The sequence below is a fragment of the Misgurnus anguillicaudatus genome, chromosome 17 (genome assembly GCF_027580225.2).
Source record: "Misgurnus anguillicaudatus chromosome 17, ASM2758022v2, whole genome shotgun sequence".
Lineage (NCBI taxonomy): Eukaryota > Metazoa > Chordata > Actinopteri > Cypriniformes > Cobitidae > Misgurnus > Misgurnus anguillicaudatus.
In genome coordinates, this window is record NC_073353.2 from 29,835,609 (window position 1) to 29,857,341 (window position 21,733).

At 36.2% G+C, this 21,733-nt stretch overlaps 2 protein-coding genes across 2 annotated transcripts in view; one reads left to right on the forward strand and one right to left on the reverse strand.

The window, feature by feature from the left end:
- ralba (v-ral simian leukemia viral oncogene homolog Ba (ras related)) overlaps positions 1-7,643 on the reverse strand; it is a 33,758-nt gene extending 26,115 nt beyond the window's left edge. Inside the window, exon 1 of the mRNA XM_055214828.2 lies at positions 7,485-7,643. The gene's annotated coding sequence lies outside the window, so the exon portion shown is untranslated. The remainder of the gene's footprint in view (positions 1-7,484) is intronic.
- Positions 7,644-11,969: 4,326 nt separating this feature from the next.
- Positions 11,970-19,618, forward strand: klhdc3l (kelch domain containing 3-like). The gene is made up of 8 exons (XM_055214823.2): positions 11,970-12,124; positions 13,411-13,603; positions 15,252-15,334; positions 15,602-15,680; positions 15,810-15,856; positions 16,097-16,217; positions 18,061-18,241; positions 18,907-19,618. The coding sequence occupies exons 2-8, from the start codon at positions 13,441-13,443 to the stop codon at positions 19,493-19,495; spliced, it is 1,263 nt and encodes a 420-aa protein (XP_055070798.2). The 5' UTR covers positions 11,970-12,124; positions 13,411-13,440; the 3' UTR covers positions 19,496-19,618.
- Positions 19,619-21,733: the final 2,115 nt, after the last annotated feature.

Consider the following 21,733-nt stretch of genomic DNA (forward strand, 5'->3'; position numbering starts at 1 on the left):
ATATTTATCGGCCGTTTTTTGATGAATTTGAAATCATTGGCATATCGGCAATATCACGAGAAAGGCCGACAACGATTGTTTATTAATTTACTGCATAAAGAAATCCATTATATGTAAAAAATGAGTTGATGTTGTTAATAAAATAAATGCTGAATAGCAAAAACCACCTTTGAAGGTTGTCATGCTGTCTTATTATATTTGTTTTAGCTTAATTTGTGCCTCTCTTATTATGTTGGTCAGTTGAATGTTAATTAGATCCAATCCATGTTCAGTAAAAATAATTTGATGCAGAAATAAACTAGCTAATAGACCAACTGTATAGTATTGTATACAAGTGTTTAATATCGGCATCGGTAACAGCAAGAAGTTGTCTGTTTAAATCGGTATCGGGCCAAAAAAATCTTATCGGTGGTGCATCCCTAGTTTTGACCCAACGCTGGATTGAAAATAACCCAGCATTTTTTAGTGTGTAGGCCTACAACAAATGATACATTTTGTAGACACAGCCATCTCATACAATAAAGGTGATTTTTTTTATATAAACGGTGGTTTACAGAAGAAAATAATTCAGGTGCTGGGTTATTTTCAAACCAGCGCTGGGTCAAAAAGGGACAAACCCAGCCATTGGGTAGAAAGAAAAATTGTTTATATTTGCCACAACAATGGGTTAAAACGACCCAACATTTGGGTTAAAACAATCATGCATAGTGGGTTAATTTTTAACCTTACAGGTTGGCTTCATCCCTTTTTGACTTATCGCTGGGTTGAAAATAACCCATAATTTTTAGAGTATAATTTTCAGTTTTTGGTGAACTATCCCTTTAAGCTGGGTAGCTGGAACTACCTTAAAAAAAATCTGTGCATGCCATCTGACATGCTGTGCTAGAGGAAATATCTGACCTACAGGAAACCAGATGACTTTTTCTTCGCTAAGCTAGCTTGTTTGGAACTTCCTGCCCAGATTGATGGGAAAAACAGGGGGATAACTGGGCCAAGTCCCGATAGAGCTCCGAACCCCCCTCTCTGGTTTCAAATTATGTGCTCACTACCCTGCATACTTTCCCTGTACAGTCTCATCCCCTTTGCCAGCAGGGAACAGAAAGCAAAGATAAGCTCTCTTCTATAAGAGAGATCTACCTAACTGTTACCAAGTATACCAGAGGAAGTAGTTTACAGGAAAACACAGATAAAACATGCCAGTACAGGCAGGTTATGAACACAGTTTCTGCCCCAGGGAAGCACAGATAAACTTCACTACTGAACACATACAGTGTTAAAATACGACATTATGAATCCTTAAGTATCCTAAATAATACTAGAAACTTTTAATGAAACCATATCAGTGACCCACAAAGAGTGGGTCTGCCAATATTATGCTTGATAAGAAACATGAAAATATCAAATTAATTAAAACAACAAAGTGATGACAAGCCAGGCTCTGACATCATTGTTTATTGATACAAGCCATTGCTTTCAGATGTGTTCAAGGCCATTTCCTGCCAAATTGCATCATTGGCCTATTTTGTAAAGTTACTGAAATACTTACACCCTACAACACAGTAAATGAAGTGTAAAGAGTAAATCAAGCCCAATTCATTTATTTCATCCACTATTAATTCATACAAGCATGTATGGCTAAATGTTTTGTCAAATGTTAGTAGTACATCGCTTCACATGCATATGCTGGTCATGGTGTGCAGCAATCGGCTGGCTTTATTTTGCAGCAGATAAACGCATTTAACAACACTGAACAAAAAATTCCTATCTTTGATTTAACTCTAGTGTTGGTACCAGTTAAGCTTTATATTAGAGCGCATAGTGATGTGTAAAACTAGTTTCTGCTTGGATGACCACAAATAATGCAAATTGTTACGTACGCAAAAGCCAGATTAAGCTACAAGACTCATTAGTATACAAGAGGACAGACCTTTAACTTGATGAGAGTTTCATTGGATACACGCAAATTGCTACAGTTATGTGCCTGGCTCAAAATTAACTTTCGTTCTGTGCTTGTTTATCAGTATGCATAGTTACTAAACAGACCTCTGGAAGAAATACCTTATGGAGAATAAAAAATTTTTGGTTTCCAAAAACCGAAGGGAGACAGTGAGCATGGTAAAAAGCTCCACTCGTCAATGTCAGTTTTCATGCGGTCATCCAATCACAGTGGAGGAGGGGCGTGACAAGTATCCCAGCAACCAACCTTCTCACAGCTGACGTATCAGAGCTACCAAAGCATTTAGCTGAAGAAAGTTCGAGGTTGTGCCTTAATTGCCAATGATTTTGATTTAACATCGAAATCGTGACACCCTTAGTAGCTGTCATTGTATACATTAATTTTACAAATTAATAACGTTAGCTCAGTGTAATGGTTGATACGCTTAACTCTGATTTGAATTAAGTTAATTTCTTGGTTATTTTATTTTGCTTGTTATCAGAAATAATCTGCTCTAGAGAGACTCTTTAAATTGATTGATTCTAGGGCTGGGTATCGATTCAGATGTTCCAGATCGATTCGATTCGCACGCTATCAAAACGATTCGATTTCGATTTACGATTCCGGTTCTCAGGTCGGTTTTTATACTCGATTCAACTCAATGAATATAGATTAAATACAAATACTATATCAATAAAACAGAACAGTGAACAGCAGTTTACAAGTGGGTAATTAATAAAAAGAAATTAAAAGCCACAACACTATTGAAATCCAAAATGCTTCCATACCTCTGACTTTTTATGTGAAGGTGGCACCAACGTCGATGAAGCACCTGAAACCGCCATTTTAAGCACTGATGAATGAATGACAGGCTCACCTCTCGCTCCTTGTTAACATCGCGCAAGGCAAAAAAGAGGGTGACATCTAGTGAAGACGACTAGTAATTAGATTAACGTTAATCTTAAGTTCAATGTTTGCGTAAATAAATATGAAATTAAAAAAATCGATTCTGCTCTTTGAGAATCGATTTCGAATCGACCACGAAAAAAAAGATTAAACGAAAAATCTTTTGTTTTTTTTTGCCCAGCCCAACAATATAAAAGGATCATCACCCAAAAATGAAAATTCTGTCATCACACAGACACAGTTGATGGTACCCATTGATCTACAAATACTATGGAAGTCAATGAGCACCATCAACTTATAATTATTTATTAAAATATCATATTTTGTGTTCAACAGAATACAGAAACTCATACAGGTTTACAACATAATAAGGGTGAGTAAATTATTATGGGTGAACTATACCTTTCAATTTGTTCCTCTTTAGAAAGTCCCTTTAGAAAGTTACCTATATGGGTTTTCTTTTCACATGAATGAAAAAACTACAAAATAAATATGCCCAAGTCTTCGGTCTGTGCAGATACATGCAAAAGATCCTCTATCCTCTAAATCCCCTGCTTCCTCCACAAATTCAAGGTGACCATCTCTGATGAATACTAACCAACTAAAGCTGGGACACAGAGGCCTCATTGAGATATTTAAAAGGCCATGGTGCTGAACTATAGGCATTTTGTTACCCATATCTGGCATGAAGAGGTGTTAAGCTCTCCTCCAATTGATAGCCTCTTCTTTGCACAGAGCTGCTGGATGATCTTTTCAAACAAACTCTGAATTTATAAAGCACTAATGTCCATGAACCATCAAACAAGAGCTGCCACAATAATATACTCTTGGAAACAAATAAAAACAGATGTGAACAATTATTTTACTACCTTTCCATATTAAATTATTTTTATTCACTGCTACTCATTGCTCTGTGGAAAACGTGTATTTAATTTCAGAACTCAAAAACACTCACGGATGTCTCTGCATGGGATTTTTCTTATATTGTTCCAAAATTATATTTATACATTTTTCTGAAATAACAAAACTATAAAGTTAGTTTATAGATATTTCTCGACACGTAATCCAGTGCTGCCTGTCACACATCCAATAAAAATGCACTTAAACTTGCAGCAGACCCTCTCTGTTTATCTCAAACCATTTTATCGCATCTCCAGACACAAACTCCACTCCACACTTAAGGGGTGTGCGATACAAGAGAACAATCTCATGTCAGAGTATTTAAGAGCACAAAGTCTAAACCAAAAATTAAATGACTGATTTAATTGATGGTCTTACATACTGCTGCCACAAGTTTATGACGGATGCAATTCAGAATTCAACCTCAGTGTATTGTGCTAGAATAAACAAGAGTATCCAATGATAAAAATGCTGATCCATAACATTTGCATAGCCTAATCCAACCTACCTGAATTAACCTAACCTTTGCATTAACCTAAGCTAACATGACCGAAGACCAGGAAAAGACCGCTACCATGTAGGGACATGTAGCAAAGTACATTTTTTCCTCTGGCCGAGGAAGTAAACAGTATGCACTATATGGTGGTATGAGGCAGCTGGTAATAAAAAAGGAGAACTTGCTCTTTATCCACTGGTTTCATTTCAGTAAGCAGATCACAAGGCCTGACTAAACAGATAAAAACCTGTTAACAAATGTGTTCAAAATTATGCATGCCTAAGATAATTTTTTTCATGAGGGTTCACGGTGCACCCATTCACGGTTGGCTGCTAATGGTGAGATCATCACATGACCAGCTAAGCAGTAGTCACCTCAGCTCTTTGACCCCACCCATCATTTCACTAAATATGGCAGAAGAGTGTATCTCTACAATGGCAACAAAATTTCTCTCCAATTAAAGAAGTCATCTACTTCCCAATATATAATTTAAAGAAATTCATAATTCTGTCTCCTTAATTTCCGCCAATCCAATCGTATTTTTTACACTGACATAGTCAACTTGTCATAACAGGTATTAGATGTCACATTTAGTTGTCAGAATTAGATTTATTTCTATTCTGAATTGCATTACAGGTTGTTAAGTAGAGACACAAGACACTGTTTAAACTGGTTATATTGTATGTTAGGAGCAAATGTCTGACCAGGTGATGCATGTTATTTATCAGCGATTCTAAACATCTCATCTATGTTGAAAAGCTAATAACAAATAAAGCCAGGAAGCAGACAAAGTAGCTAACAAGTTAAAGGCAAGCTAAAGCAACATCAACCTACTAACTTGTCAGGCAGGCTACAGCAAAATAATTTAATGGTAGACAGTGTTGTTGAACATGGGCAGGTTTGTTCGTTTCAGATTAAACTAGCGAATTGACATTCTTGCAACCTAAAGGGATAAGAAACTTATGTCATTTATATGTGAGGTACTGCACTGAAAACATTTACTATATAAACTATTTTTAAATTGGTGTATGTAAAATTATATAACTCTTCATAGACTGTTTTTTATCAGACGCACGCACGTTGACGTGGTTACGCGTCTGGATGGAACTAGGGCTGTCACGATTATGAAATTTGGCTGACGGTTAATTGTTTCATAAATTATGCCGATTAATTGTCTGTTTTATTGCTTTGACATTTAATTCTCTTTTTTTTGTTCATGAAATAGTTTTCACACATTGTTGTGATTTATTTAAATCCGTTTCACAGGATTTACAGTAAACACAGTAACATCAAGTCATTTTCATAGCGGAGCCACTCATAATCTTTAAGCCACTCTCTCCGAAAGTTTTCACGTAAAGCCTTATTTTCCGGTGGTTAAGTTGCATTTAAATCCGGACCGTCGTTATGAATTAATACAGTAGTAACATTGGCTGTAGTCGGCTCGTTGTCTTCATGCTCGCGGTTCGTCTTTTCACATTTTCGCGCTTTGCGTACCAACGTAGCACGGCAACAAGGAATGACGATTGACATTCATATTAGCCAATCTGCGCTCTTCACTAAACGCAAGAATGTTGAAATTTGATTGGTTATGTAACGTTGGAGAGAACACTAAACCTGGAACAGCACACAGCATACACAATCTAAATCAAGTCACGCCACAACAAAATAGGCAATCGCAAAAATGCTCCCAAATATATTAAGGTCGCACAGATTGAATTTCAGTCACAACCAAAACAGTCGCAACTTCACCTGCCTTGCCTTGTGTACTTTAGAAAGATGTGCAATCATTGGGGTGATCTGAAATCATCGCGATTAGGTCAAACAATCGCGATGAGACGATTATTTTATCATTGTGACAGCCCTAGATAGAACTTAGCTTCCGGTCTCTGTTTGTTTAATGGTCGGGCTAGTGGCTAAACTCAACTCTGGGACAAATACCCAGTTGAAAGTTACAAATAACAAATGTTTTGTTTTTTCTAAAGATCATGGATCAACGCTATTTGAAAGGACGTTTTGCACAATCTGTAGTTAACATTGTGCGGACTCTGTTGTTATTGATTCTTTGCAAAAGTTTACCGAAGTTACCTTTGTTCCACGAAAGACGTTTGTTTGTTACTGCTGAAACCACCTATATTGTATATATACTTTCATACTTCCCTTTTTGCCTCAATGCAAAAGCTCAGTAAACATTCTTCAAATAAATTTTATTTCAATTCCACCTCAATGAGATGTGGCGAGTAATGAAAAATAATTTTTATATTCTAGAAGACTTTGGGACTTTAAATTGTGAACAAAGGTTTAAAATCAAGTATTGAAGTATTTGAGAGGAATGTGTGTCATATAATTTTTGAAAAAACAACTTTGAGTTAACAGAGCCAGGACTTTACCCCTCCCATATTTATTGTGATAAGAATACTAGTGCAAATAAGCCACTAATGCTAGTGAGGTTACACCCAAACAATGCATGAATTTGAAGCAAGAACTGATACATGAAATGAAAAAACATGCTAACCATAAAAAACACTGAATGATAAAAAACAAGCTGCACAAAACAGCTGACTCTGCTCAAATCAGATTAGCCTGCTTTCAAGGTTAATGTGCATGCAGGTAGAATTCAACCTTAATTTTTCACTTAAACAGGCAAACATGAATAACAATCTATTATTATTAGTCAAAACAAAAACAAAAAAAATGAAATACTATGCTGTAAAAGCCAAAATATTTCAAAGCTGAACTGTATTGTGTAAAACATAAATAAGAGAGATGTACACAAAAGTATGAAAACAAAAACTTAACATTTCTGAAAAATAACGTTACGTTAGCTGATGAATTCAATGACTGTCAATGACTGGGTGGCTACTGGCTAATAACTGGGCGACTACAGCAAGTAACTCACATACAAATACAATCCAAAATGTCTTTGATTCACGTTTAACAGTTGCTTAAATCAGCAAATCTACATTAAGGCGTTCACGATACGCTTTAACCGAATGAGTTTAACGTTAACAAAAACGGCCGCATCTCGTGAGCATGCTGACATCACAGGAGTTGACATCCTCTGTAAATATGGAATTATTGTGTTTTGGCTGTTCGTGAAGTGACATTTTTATACACAACCAGATGCCCCATGGGAAATGTAACTGTGTATCGAGCAGTAACAAAGCTAGAGCTAAAGTAGATCATTTCTGGATCCAGAATGAAGAAAATAACAACTCAATATACATTCAGTAAATAAAGACACATTACCACTCGGTAACTTTGTCCTCCACAGTGTCTGGATGCTATCTGGTGAAACGCATTAAACGCCCGTTCCGTATCAAACACACACTCGAGTTTCTCAGGCACTGTCGGTTTTACCATAAACCTCACCCTCACGACATGCAAATGAACCGGATGTGATGTCATTACGCGTACGCCCCGCCTTCTGGACGCGCTGTAGTAAGGGAAAAAACAAGCGGGATATGATGTAATAACAGATCACAGATAATACAGTGTAATGCTTTGTCTTCTGTCCTTATCATTCTTTTAATGTTTTTTTTCTTTTCTTTTTAAAATATTGCAGTCATATTTGGTTGAGTATAATATTCTGTCCCTTTCAACATGTCACTTGTGACAATACTGCATATAAATAACCTGTTATTTAAATATTCATATTAAGCCATTTGGTACTTCCCATGGATATTAAACTGGGGCATCCTGAAGTAGATTATACAGTATATACTGTACATAATTGATAAGCCATCAAATAAATACCTCTTCATAAAACAAAACAATGCATTTTGACTGTTTAGGATTTGTTAATCAGAAATTCAAGGATCCAGATGCAGAGTGTATTCAGTCTAAATATTGAGAGTTTGCTAGTAAATGTCTGTCATGATACGAATGTTAAACTGAAGTCAATAAACAACATTGTGAAATAAATTATTTTATTGTTCAAGTGAATGATATTCTGGTGGATAGCATGTGATATGGGCTCCTCTATGGGGCCACAGGTCACTTAAGACACTTCATTTTGCACGAATGTCATGAAGTAATAGTAATTTAGGCAGGTTATTATTGTTAACTTCCTGGTGGTACCATCTCAGTGCAGCTTTGCTAATTTGGTCAGATATCTCACTCTGGACAAAGGTGTTTGCTAAATCTAAAAGTAAACACAAATGTAAATATAAAGTTTGTAAGAACATCATTTATTTACGGCATCTCAGCCAGCAGATGTAGGCCTATATTTACTCTTTTTAACACTTGCTTGTCTGAACATTTCTGTAAACTAACGTTAGTGACTGTGACTTTGAAGTTCACACCTGGATTTCGGCTCAACCACAGAACAACATACAACATTTGTGCACACATACCTTACAATATACTGCATACACTTTTTCTAGTGTTTACCTTAAAAAGCGTAACACATGACACATGTTATATATTTGTAAATATATACACTGTATTGAGTACTGTCTTTCCTGTTTTACTTATTCTTTATTTTGTACTGTGCACTGCCTGGGCCTCACACATCAAACATTTTAATATGTAACTGTCACTGATATCAACAAGGCTGAAATTGCGATCATGAGGTTATAAATAGATATAAGCAGTTAATCTGCCTTATGTTATTCGGTTAAAAGCATCTTTGAAACGTAAACAGTTGTTTCTGGTAAAGTTTTGTTTAAAAAAAAAGCCAGTGTATGCCTGTCAGGGGACCCTCTAATGCAGCGCAGCAAGTCTTCGCCCCGCCCTCTCAGAGATAGTGGAAAACATATTGTACATGTGATCGGTTCTATATCTTCGGTTATCGCTTAAAAAAAAGGATTACGGAGGAAATTCACTGACGAATCTTATCGGTAAGCGTTGTAATGCTACTAATCACTAACAAGTTAATCTAAATGTTTACATTAACGACACCAACACTTAACTTACGAAGACAAGTTTCAGTTTTTGAAACGGTTCTTCCCAGCGGTCATGTCATGTGACGTCTTTACGGCTTTCTTTAGTCTAGTCTAGTACAAGCTTTTTATTACTTAAGTTAATGTACGAAATTAATCCGCCTTCGCAAAGTCTTTGTAAAAAATTGTTTCATAGTTACACGATTATGCTCATATCACACGCTTGTGAAACGAGACATACTATGTAACGTTACTGGGTAACGGGCGAACACAGAAACTTCACGTGAACGTCGAGAATACGTTAGCTAATAAAAAAAAGGTTTTTATTTAAAATAAAAACACATAAAAAATAGGTTTAAAGCATTAATAACTTTATGTATGCATGTTTATAAACTTGTAATATCAACACGTGAAAACAGTTAGCCATGAATCAGATGCAGAGTGTATTCAGTCTAAATATTGAGAGTTTGCTAGTAAATGTCTGTCATGATACGAATGTTAAACTGAAGTCAATAAACAACATTGTGAAATAAATTATTTTATTGTTCAAGTGAATGATATTCTGGTGGATAGCATGTGATATGGGCTCCTCTATGGGGCCACAGGTCACTTAAGACACTTCATTTTGCACGAATGTCATGAAGTAATAGTAATTTAGGCAGGTTATTATTGTTAACTTCCTGGTGGTACCATCTCAGTGCAGCTTTGCTAATTTGGTCAGATATCTCACTCTGGACAAAGGTGTTTGCTAAATCTAAAAGTAAACACAAATGTAAATATAAAGTTTGTAAGAACATCATTTATTTACGGCATCTCAGCCAGCAGATGTAGGCCTATATTTACTCTTTTTAACACTTGCTTGTCTGAACATTTCTGTAAACTAACGTTAGTGACTGTGACTTTGAAGTTCACACCTGGATTTCGGCTCAACCACAGAACAACATACAACATTTGTGCACACATACCTTACAATATACTGCATACACTTTTTCTAGTGTTTACCTTAAAAAGCGTAACACATGACACATGTTATATATTTGTAAATATATACACTGTATTGAGTACTGTCTTTCCTGTTTTACTTATTCTTTATTTTGTACTGTGCACTGCCTGGGCCTCACACATCAAACATTTTAATATGTAACTGTCACTGATATCAACAAGGCTGAAATTGCGATCATGAGGTTATAAATAGATATAAGCAGTTAATCTGCCTTATGTTATTCGGTTAAAAGCATCTTTGAAACGTAAACAGTTGTTTCTGGTAAAGTTTTGTTTAAAAAAAAAAAAAGCCAGTGTATGCCTGTCAGGGGACCCTAATGCAGCGCAGCAAGTCTTCGCCCCGCCCTCTCAGAGATAGTGGAAAACATATTGTACATGTGATCGGTTCTATATCTTCGGTTATCGCTTAAAAAAGGATTACGGAGGAAATTCACTGACGAATCTTATCGGTAAGCGTTGTAATGCTACTAATCACTAACAAGTTAATCTAAATGTTTACATTAACGACACCAACACTTAACTTACGAAGACAAGTTTCAGTTTTTGAAACGGTTCTTCCCAGCGGTCATGTCATGTGACGTCTTTACGACTTTCTTTAGTCTAGTCTAGTACAAGCTTTTTATTACTTAAGTTAATGTACGAAATTAATCCGCCTTCGCAAAGTCTTTGTAAAAAATTGTTTCATAGTTACACGATTATGCTCATATCACACGCTTGTGAAACGAGACATACTATGTAACGTTACTGGGTAACGGGCGAACACAGAAACTTCACGTGAACGTCGAGAATACGTTAGCTAATAAAAAAAAGGTTTTTATTTAAAATAAAAACACATAAAAAATAGGTTTAAAGCATTAATAACTTTATGTATGCATGTTTATAAACTTGTAATATCAACACGTGAAAACAGTTAGCCATGAATCAGATGCAGAGTGTATTCAGTCTAAATATTGAGAGTTTGCTGGTAAATGTCTGTCATGATACGAATGTTAAACTGAAGTCAATAAACAACATTCTGAAATAAATAATTTTATTGTTCAAGTGAATGATAGCCTGGTGGATGGCATGTGATATGGGCTCCTTTATGGGGCCACAGGTCACTTAAGACACTTCATTTTGCATGAGTGCCATGAAATAATAGTAATTTAGGCAGGTTATTGTTGTTGACTTCCTGGTGGTACCATCTCAGTGCAGCGTTGCTAATTTGGTAAGATATCTCTTAGTATTTTCACTTGTGACTCACTCCAAAAGTGTTTGCTAAATCTAAAAGTAAACACAAATGTAAATATAAAGTTTGTAAGAACATCATTTATTTTTAGTATAGTATACGGCAAGGCATCTCAGCCAGCAAATGTAGGCCTATATTTACTCTTTTTAACACTTGCTTGTCTGAAAATTTCTGTTTTCATGTAACTAACGTTAGTGAGTGTGACTTTGAAGGTCACACCTGGATTTCGGCTCAACCACAGAACAACATACAACATTTTTGCACACATACCTTACATGATAATATTTGTACTGCATACACTTTTTCTAGTGTTTACCTTAAAAAGCGTAACACATGACACATGTTATATATTTGTAAATATATACACTGTATTGAGTACTGTCTTTCCTGTTACTTGTTCTTTATTTTGTACTGTGCACTGCCTGGGCCTCACACATCAAACATTTTAATATGTAACTGTCACTGATATCAACAAGGCTGAAATTGCGATCATGAGGTTATAAATAGATATAAGCAGTTAATCTGCCTTATGTTATTCGGTTAAAAGCATCTTTGAAACGTTAACAGTTGTTTCTGGTAAAGTTTTGTTTTAAAAAAAAAAAAAAAACAGTAAAAGCCAGTGTATGCCTGTCAGGGGACCCTAATGCAGCGCAGCAAGTCTTCGCCCCGCCCTCTCAGAGATAGTGGAAAACATATTGTACATGTGATCGGTTCTATATCTTCGGTTATCGCTTAAAAAAAGGATTACGGAGGAAATTCACTGACGAATCTTATCGGTAAGCGTTGTAATGCTACTAATCACTAACAAGTTAATCTAAATGTTTACATTAACGACACCAACACGTAACTTACGGTCTTACGAAAACAAGTTTCAGTTTTTGAAACGGTTCTTCCCAGCGGTCATGTGACGTCTTTACGACTTTCTTTAGTCTAGTCTAGTACAAGCTTTTTATTACTTCGCAAAGTCTTTGTGAAAAATTGTTTCATAGTTACACAATTATGCTCATAACACACGCTTGTGAAACGAGACATATGTAACGTTACTGGGTAACGGGCTAACACAGAAACTTCACGTGAACGTCGAGAATACGTTAGCTAATAAAAAAGGGTTTTTATTTAAAATAAAAACACATAAAAAATAGGTTTAAGGTTTAAAGCATTAATAACTTTATGTATGCATGTTTATAAACTTGTAATATCAACACGTGAAAACAGTTAGCCTCATGAATCAATGTAAACGAAATCAATGTATCAATAACAGCCATTTAATTCATAAAGGTTTTAGTTCAAAGCATGTTAACTTGCTGTTAAACATACTTTTTCATTCACTTGGTATTCTTGTTTTGAGATTATACAATATATTGTTGGTAGGTTGGCAGAAAACCATGTGACTCACTGTTCGTGTGGTTCCGTGGTCAGAGCATTTGCAATGCAAAGGTTGGTTCGGTTGTCTGGCTAAAAAATGTAAACACAGACACTATTGCATTAATGGTGAACTGTGCCTTTGCAACACTTATAGACATCTGTAACTGTGTAATATATATTAATTAATTTCTGTCTTTAAAAGTGTACATGTTTTTATTGTACTCATATTTTTTATTCAAATACTGTTATGTGCATTGCTCTAAACCAGTGGTTCTCAAACTTTTTCAGCATGCAGCCCCCTTTGTGTACGGTGCATTCCTTCGCGGTCCCCCAAACGAAAATTTATGACAAAAAAACAGTTCTAAAACTTCACATTTTAATTAAACAAAACATTAAATTATACAAAGTAGGGATGTTGGTTTATAGCCTTATTTTTTTAGGTTTAATTTCACAGAATTCATGATAAATTAATGTATTTTATAAAATGACATAAAACTGGGCCCCCCCTGGCACCAGTTTGAGAACCACTGCTCTAAACCTGCAATGTGGCTTACTATGCATCCTGGTCACATATTTGCTTAACAGTTGTCTAATGTATTACCAAACACAGTAAAAATTCCTGTTCTCCATATAAATGTTTTGCTTTTTCTGTGCTATTGTTAACCTGACTTCATTAGCAGTCCCTGTGTGTTCACAGGTTAACCCATGAGACTATCAGAGCCCAAGTATGAACCAAGGGAGCGGTGCTTGTTTGTGGACCTCAGTATCTCAGGACACCCCTGCACCACGTGATCGTTACAAGCATGCTTCTTGTGCACACAGAGGATATGTGTACGTACTAGGAGGCAGAGAAAAATGCTCACTGAGAGATTTCTGGAAATATAATGTGGGTAAGTCATTGTTAAATATCTATGGCTGCCTGGCCTGGTCTTTATGACACATGCTTTCTATAGGGCTTATTCGCAAACACCGGAAGTCGCTAGCCGCGGCCATCTTGTTGACATGACATCTGTCCTGCCCCTAGCCGCACGTAGATTTGAGTCGAGGGGAGCAGTAGCCTAATTGCTTCATCTCGTCCGTATTAAGAGAAGATGAGCTTGATTATTGTGGAACCATATCAAATAGACCCAGTAGCCTTAAGTAAAGATCCGTCCTTATTGCCAGCCGTAACTTATCCGGATATTTATAACTATATCGTTCATACAGTATCCGCATTCATCATACAAGCACTGAAGGGCCGTTCACATTATAACTATAACGATTACTATATCATCGTCCACATCACCAAACAATATGTTTTTGCTAATTCGCTCACGGCACTCGCGCAAATCACTTGCCTTTAATATTGCTTGTAATAAAAACTTTTCCAGATGTCCTCAACACGCTGCGTTTCGCGTAACTCTAAACAGTGAATCTAATAGTTTGTGTAATCTCTTACCTTTTGGCATAATAGTTAATAAAAAGCATTACGTAGTCAATTTTTACAGCAACTGGAGGTAATCTAATGTTATAGACCTCAGCAATGAGCTTCACTGTCATTTTAAGTGGCCGTGCACTTGACGTTCAAATAGATTTTAATGCTATCAATGGTTTATCCTTCATCAGGTGGGAAAAATCGCTCAGAAAGTGATCCCAATGATGTCGTTCATTGTATCTGTATCGTTATAGTTTTGGTGTGAGCTCCGCTATTCTCTTTAATATAAAACGATTTTCAAAACTATGTGAATGGCCCTTAATTCCCTTTCCCTACCTAGTATCAATGCCAGACCTATTATTATGTTCATATAGTTATTAAAGGCGGAGTCCATGATGTTTGAAAGCCAATGTTGATATTTGAAATCATCTAAAAAAACACGCCCCTACCCCAATAGAATCTGGACTCTTTGTTGATAGACCCGCCCCACACATACGCAACCCGGCATTTGATTTGATTTAAATGGCTATAAGTGTGTTTTGGTAGTCGGCCCGTCTCCTTTTCCAATGCGTTTTTCAAACATCGTGGACTCCGCCTTTAATACTAATTTAATAACTGTCTCAATTTATGAAAGAGCAGTTTCAGCCACTGCTTACAGCTAACCATATGTGATCAAATTATGGGGACAGACTTTGCTGTGAGCATATATCCCTAACATTACCTGTGGTAAAATGATGGGGACAGACTTTGCTGTTGGGAGTCTCTCCTTCACTGGTTCAACTCCTCTGTCTCCTTTCATGTTTTCTGACAGTCGGTATCGCATAAAAACTAATTCCGGGGTTCTTTTTGCTGTTGTTAGAACATCCGTGTATTACACCACACACCATTTCGCGGTTTTAAAAAAATTACACCGATAATAACATGCATAATACCCACCCTGCCTCGCTTGTCAATTGACAGACTGACAGTTTTATGTCAACAATATGTCCGCCGCGAACATTGATGACGTAGATCAAATAAGCCCTATTGCTGTTATGCAGTTTTTTCTAATACATTCAGCAGCATTCCTGCAGAACTGATGTGTGATTGTCTGGTCATTCAGTGAGATTTTGTATTATTTGTAGTATTAAACCAGTGGACTGAGCTTCCCTGTAATTGCGAGGAAGCACCTGAAGAACTGGAGGAACATACCATGGTAGCGCATCAGGTAAATACAACAAGCTCACAAATATGGAATTAAATGGTTCACCAGATACAGTCATGACTTTTGTCATGATTTTTTTTTGTAGATTTTACAGTATGTTCTCTAATTTACGCACGCTGAATATTTTGAGAAGCATTGGTTTAAAAGATGGTTAAATATACAGCGAGCAGTCAATATGCAAAACATTTGACCACAGAATACCACAATTGAGAACGTATTTGAGAACGCCATACTGTTAAGATAGCTAGCTTATAATATCTTCCATTTTAGGGATTTCTTTACGTCTTTGGAGGACTGCAAGATTCAGCATATAGTAACTCAAAAATACCTTTTTGGGTGTTTGATGCAGGTATTGTTTATTATGTAATGTAACATTTAGACACATAATAACAGCATTGCTATTTTCCAAGTTTTTTTAAATACCAAGTTGTTTTATGTCACCATGCTGTTCACCTCTTTTGTTTTATATTCTTTGCAGTTAGAGAATGCTGGATTAACTGGAAAACTGGGATTGAAACTGTACTGGTAAATATTTCATGTAAAAAATCTGTACTTCTACAGCTAAAACATTTGGAGCCCCTAAGGGGACATGGAGAAAAAATAAAATAAAGTTTAGTTTCGCATGCGCAAAAAAATTCTGCACATGAAGGTTTCACGTGAGCACATGAAACTAAACTTTTGATTTTTTTACTCCAATGTCACCTTAGGGGCTCGGTAAAAACACTTACCATATAAGGCTTTAATTATAGTAATTTGTTGTTATAGGGAGTGACACCATTAAATAGAAAGGGGCATAGTGCAATCACCTTTGGGTCATCTATGTATGTCTATGGTGGATACATCGATATAAGAGGATCAACAAAGGAATTCTGGAAATTTAATTTTGGTGAGATCGATTACATGGCATGACATTTATGCCTTCCATACTTGAAAAACATGCAGGGCTTAACATTAAGGACTGTCTGATGGCCCTGGGCCAGCATGAGAGGTGCTCGAGCCAGTAAACAGTGCTTCCCCCTCAGTGACTAAAATATTTTTTATGCCTGTGGTTGTTTGTCTGTATGTATTTTTATGCAGTGTTACTATTGAGGCATTTTAAAGGGACAATAAGTAGGATTTACCCCTATCTAGTGGTGAAATTGTATTTTGCATTCAAGCGAATATTGCTGTCTAGCGCCTCGCTTTTCCAAATGCGTGTTGCAACTACCGTAGCCGTTATGTACTCACTGATCTCCTTGTCCGTTTTGGCTGGTTCATGTGTTCTGAACGAAAACGCGTTGTGGAAACGCGTTTGTAGGCTAGTGCTTTTTGTCCCTCTCTGCTATTATAGTTTATCAATACGGCAGAACGACATGGAAGCCTCCTTGGACTTAGCCGTTCAAAGTAAAGAGAAGAAATTCTAAGCTTACAAAGAAAAGTCAGATCACTGGCAGAGGTCATTTGACACCAACAAGGACATATTTATGAATAAAGACATTGATTTTAATTAATAAAACACTTAAAACCATACTTACTGTCCCTTTAAGGGTCGCGAACGTTAACTTCTTAGGCCCTGTCCCAAATGGCACACTCTGGACTTGTGGACCTCTTCAGAGTCCACACTTTGATGACATCATGTAGTGCAGACCTTAGGGACCCTTGACGCGAGTCCACGTGGGTGCACCGGAGTCGTATTTTGGGACAGACTCGAGCGTCACTCCAGAAATAGGAAGAGAAGTTGCTTGTCAGTGTGAACTCCTCCCTTCGTCTGATTGGTCTGATTGCTCTTTCGCAAGGATTTCTGTGTTGGTAAAGCGGGCGAAGCCTGCTGCAGTGCGGGCTTCGCCGAAGACCGCATCAAGGGGGCAAATGGGGCACTGATGAGCACACTTCGGAGCGTAAAAATGACACCCTACGGACTTGTAAACTAGGCGAGCATGTGCAATTTAAGGCCACGAGACCGAAAGTCCACATGAAGTGCGCCATTTGGGACAGGACCATAGCAATGCCATAAGGTTTCTCCTACCTTATTGGTTGTTATATACCTGGAACTATTGACCCTGATGAGAGTATTGTTTCAGAATTAGACTTTACATTTAAAATTGCCAATTGTCTTAACAAATGATGAATAAAATGTCTATGTATACTGCATGATAGGTAATGAGTCCAAGCAAAGGATTATGGGAGATATAGTGAATAAAGGATGATAATGTCCAAGCAGGAGTGCCATCTGGCGGAGCACGAGGGCACTGCACCTGACAGATGTTACATTAGCAATTATGTTTGTCTTTTTGAATTATTTTAAATATGTGACCTTGAAATCTTTTTTACGGAGCCCCTAGGGTGACATTGGAGTAAAAAAAATCTAAAGTTTAGTTTAATGTGCGCACATGAAACTATTGAGTTTAGTTTTGCGTGTGCACGTGAAACTATTGCGTGCTCACGTGAAACTTTTGCGTGCACACGTGAAAGTTTGACAGGAGCACGCAAAACTAAACTCGATAGTTTCACGTGTGCACGCGAAAGTGTCACTTTATTTAATTTTTGCTCCATGTCCCCTTAGGGGCTCCGTATTTTTTGGTGGGGCCAGTGAATATTTTGGCAGGGCAAGTAAGAACCTTTACAAAATATATAAAAAAAGATTTGCGTTAAAAACAGGTATAATGATTTATCTCTTATAGCTCTTTAATAAAGTTAAATAGGGACACTATGGAATTTTGGAAAGTTTTTTGATCATGTTTTTATGTCAGATTCCGAGGTGTGGTCACTACTTAATAACATACAAGGTGGTCCCGGTCCCAGACATGGTCACTCAGCCGTAACACATCAGGAATGTATGTACATCTATGGTGGCCTTCAGGGCCTTAAGGAACAGAAAGACCTGTGGAGATGGAGTTTTACCTGTCAAAACTGGAGCTGCATCAAATTCCAGTAAGTATCTTTTATTTATGCCATATATGTGATTGTCGTACCTGCTCATTTTAAAGGTGGGTTTTTTAGGGGAGTCTAAAATTTCACTTACACACCACAACGTTGTTAAAACGATACCCATTCACACAGATTTTCAAAAACAACTAAAACACTGTATTACGCATACCAGGCCTGTAATTACTGATGTTACATTGTAAAGATTACACACCTGTGCGAAAACACACAATCAAGACGGCAAGAGCATCAAACAGTTTTGCTTGAATAACAAAGAAGAAAACGTTTTTAAACACATTCCCATAGGCCCCCTGTGTCCCATCACCGGATTGACAGATTTGTTGTTTTGCAGTTTACATGGAAATGATAACAGGGTTGTTTTAAAAAACTTGGACTTTGAAACCCATTTTCAAAAGTTTGTGTGTTCGGAACCCCCAAATAAAAAGTTTCCTGTTGAAAACATTGTTCACGTGGCCAAAATTGGCTAATGGGAGGCTATTCCTACCAAATAACATGATTCTTTTGCCCACAATGTACACGTTTACTTGCCACACAGTTTAATGCTGTTATTAGTATTCATCTGACAGGCATCTAAACCATAAATACACTATTTGAAATGTTTTTGATTCTATTATCTGATGCATATTTAAAGATTTCTTTGTACTGTGCAGTTCAGGTCCCTCAAGACTTGTTGGCCACTCTGCTGTGTTGTTTAAGGACAGCATGCTCATTTATGGTGGAGGGGAAACCCAGAGTTTACCTCAGAATACCTTGTGGAGTTTCAACCTGAGCACAATGACCTGGAAGAAGCTCCCATTGCTAACGGGATCTACCTCTCCATACCGGATTCATCACTGCAGCATTGGTCTAGGTCCCAGTTTCCAACCCACAGTACCACCCGGTGTCCATTGTAAGGAAATACCTAATTCTTACATACATAATAAGCTGAGACCTTTCAAGAACAAATGCCTACCGTCTAACTCCCCAAAGCAAGAAAACTACATTGAGCTCCAGACTTTTAAAGAGGAGAATAAGATGATTTTACCAGATTTTAGTATTGCACTTAAAGAAGCCAAGTTGAAAAGCAACTGTCTCACTTTTGAGAACCAAGAGGCTGTTAGTGAGAAACACGTTAGAAGTCACATGACAGAAGAAACCGAGGATGCTATTCTACATGTACCAGACTTGCTTTTAGTAATGGGAGGTAAACCTGTACAAGGACACCAAGGGATTTCAGTGTGGCATATGCCAATGGCATAAATGTGAAAAAAGAGGATTTTAGTGATGCATCTTATTTTCTCTATGAGAAATAAGGCTTTAGTAGCAATACCCACATCCTGTGGCAATAGGGTTGCATTAAAATGGAATTCAGTCTTGTGCAAACTCTTTACAGTGTATGTTATTATTATCCTAAAACAATTTTCGTATACAGGTACTGTAAAATACAAACTCATACAGGTTGAACGTTGATTGAAATAGAGTATTGAACAAAATTGTATGTTCTTTTTTTAACAAAATTGTATGTTTTATACGTTGGTTGGATCTATGGACGTTACTAGCATTTTAACCCTGTCTGAATTTTTGAATGGAACTATTTACGTTACTGCCTTAATACAGCTGCTCTCATACATGCATTATACTGGATGTTGGTACAATAAAAAGTACATTTAAATATGTATAACATTACATGACATCTATTCTCAACAATCATATTATATATTTGACAATTAAAGTTATAGCCAGTATCAATAATTTATAAACATTGTTTTGTACAGAAAAAAATACATATTTTGCTTTAAAGTTAGAACTAATGTATATATGAAAAAGGAAGACATTGTTAAAATTATGTAACATTTAAATAATAAAAAAATAAATAGTGAAAATAGGCTCAAGTTTCCTAATTGTTACAGACATGTACATACAATGTTATAGTGTTCTGCACCACGTGAGGGCGACACAAGCCCTTCACCAGTGCCACACAAGACAATTTTGATCATATTTAGCAATAAAAATAGCTTGTTTTGCAGTAACAAACTGTACTTTCCCAAAAAAGTTACAGAGTTGTTAAAGAAAGAAAACACATTGCGAGTATAAATATACGCCTTTTTTTATGAAAAGTCTAATAAAAATATTTAAACAATTAATTGATGTCGAATATTTGGAAACTAGTAATGAAATGATGCAGAACAAAAAAGGCTTTTGTCTATAGATGGCGCTATAGGATCGGGTGAAATTGATTGGCATTGTTATAGAACAATTTGACAAAGCAAACTGTACATTAAAAAAGACTAGTGTGGTAGTCCAACAAATCAAGTGTTAGTCAAGTATAATTTCTGAAAACCTGTCTAGGACCTTGCAAGTGCATCTATATTATATCAATAAAGATTTGAAATATTACAGTTATGGAATGGGTTACAAAACTGATCATCCAAAATAGTGCAGGTTGAACTTGATTGCACTGATAAATAATAACGCAAATAGTTAAGTTTGCAACTGCACCAACAAATACTGCTAATATATTAAAGACAATTGATGTATATGTAAATATGTTCTACTGCACTGTGTAACAAAAAACAGAAATCTGTATTGTTGATAAACATTTGTCAAATAAATATAAAACCACATTTGAAAGACAACCCTTGTTTTGCAGTAATAAACTGTAAAAGTTACAAAGTTGTTAAATAAAGGAGACCCATTACGAGAATGAAGAGTTTAAAAAATGCATATTTCTCTTTTTAATTCTGCAATAAGTAGACTATCAATTAATATGAACTTTAAATGAATTTTCACCATATTTAAACAATTAATTGATGTCGAATATTTGGAAACTAGGAATGAAATGAGGCAGAACCAAAAAGTTTTTGTCGATAGATGGCGCTATAGCATCGACTAAAAAGGATTGCCATTGTTGAAGAACAATTTGACAAAGCAAACTGTACATTAAAATAGACTAGTGTGTTAGTCCAACAAACAAATCCAGTGTTTGTCAAGTATAATTTCTTAAAACCTGTCTAGAACCTTGCAAGTGCATTTGTATTATATAAATAAAGATATAATGAAATATTGTTATGGAATGGGTTACAAACTGATCATCCAAAATAATGCAGGTTGAACTTGATTGCACTGATAAATAATAACGCAAATAGTTACGTTTACAACTGCACCAACAACTACTACTAATATATTAAAGACAATTGATGTATATGTAAATATGTTCTACTGCACTGTGTAACAAAAAACAGAAATCTGTATTGTTGATAAAAAATTTGTCAAATAAATATAAAACCACATTTGAAAGACAACCCTTGTTTTGCAGTAATAAACTGTACTTTCACCAAAAAGTTACAAAGTTGTTAAAGAAAGAAGACCCATTACGAGAATAAAGAGTTTAAAAAATGCATATTGCTCTTTTTAATACTGCAATAAGTAGACTATCAATTAATATGAACTTCAAATGAATTTTCACAATTTTTAAACAATTAATTGATGTCGAATAGT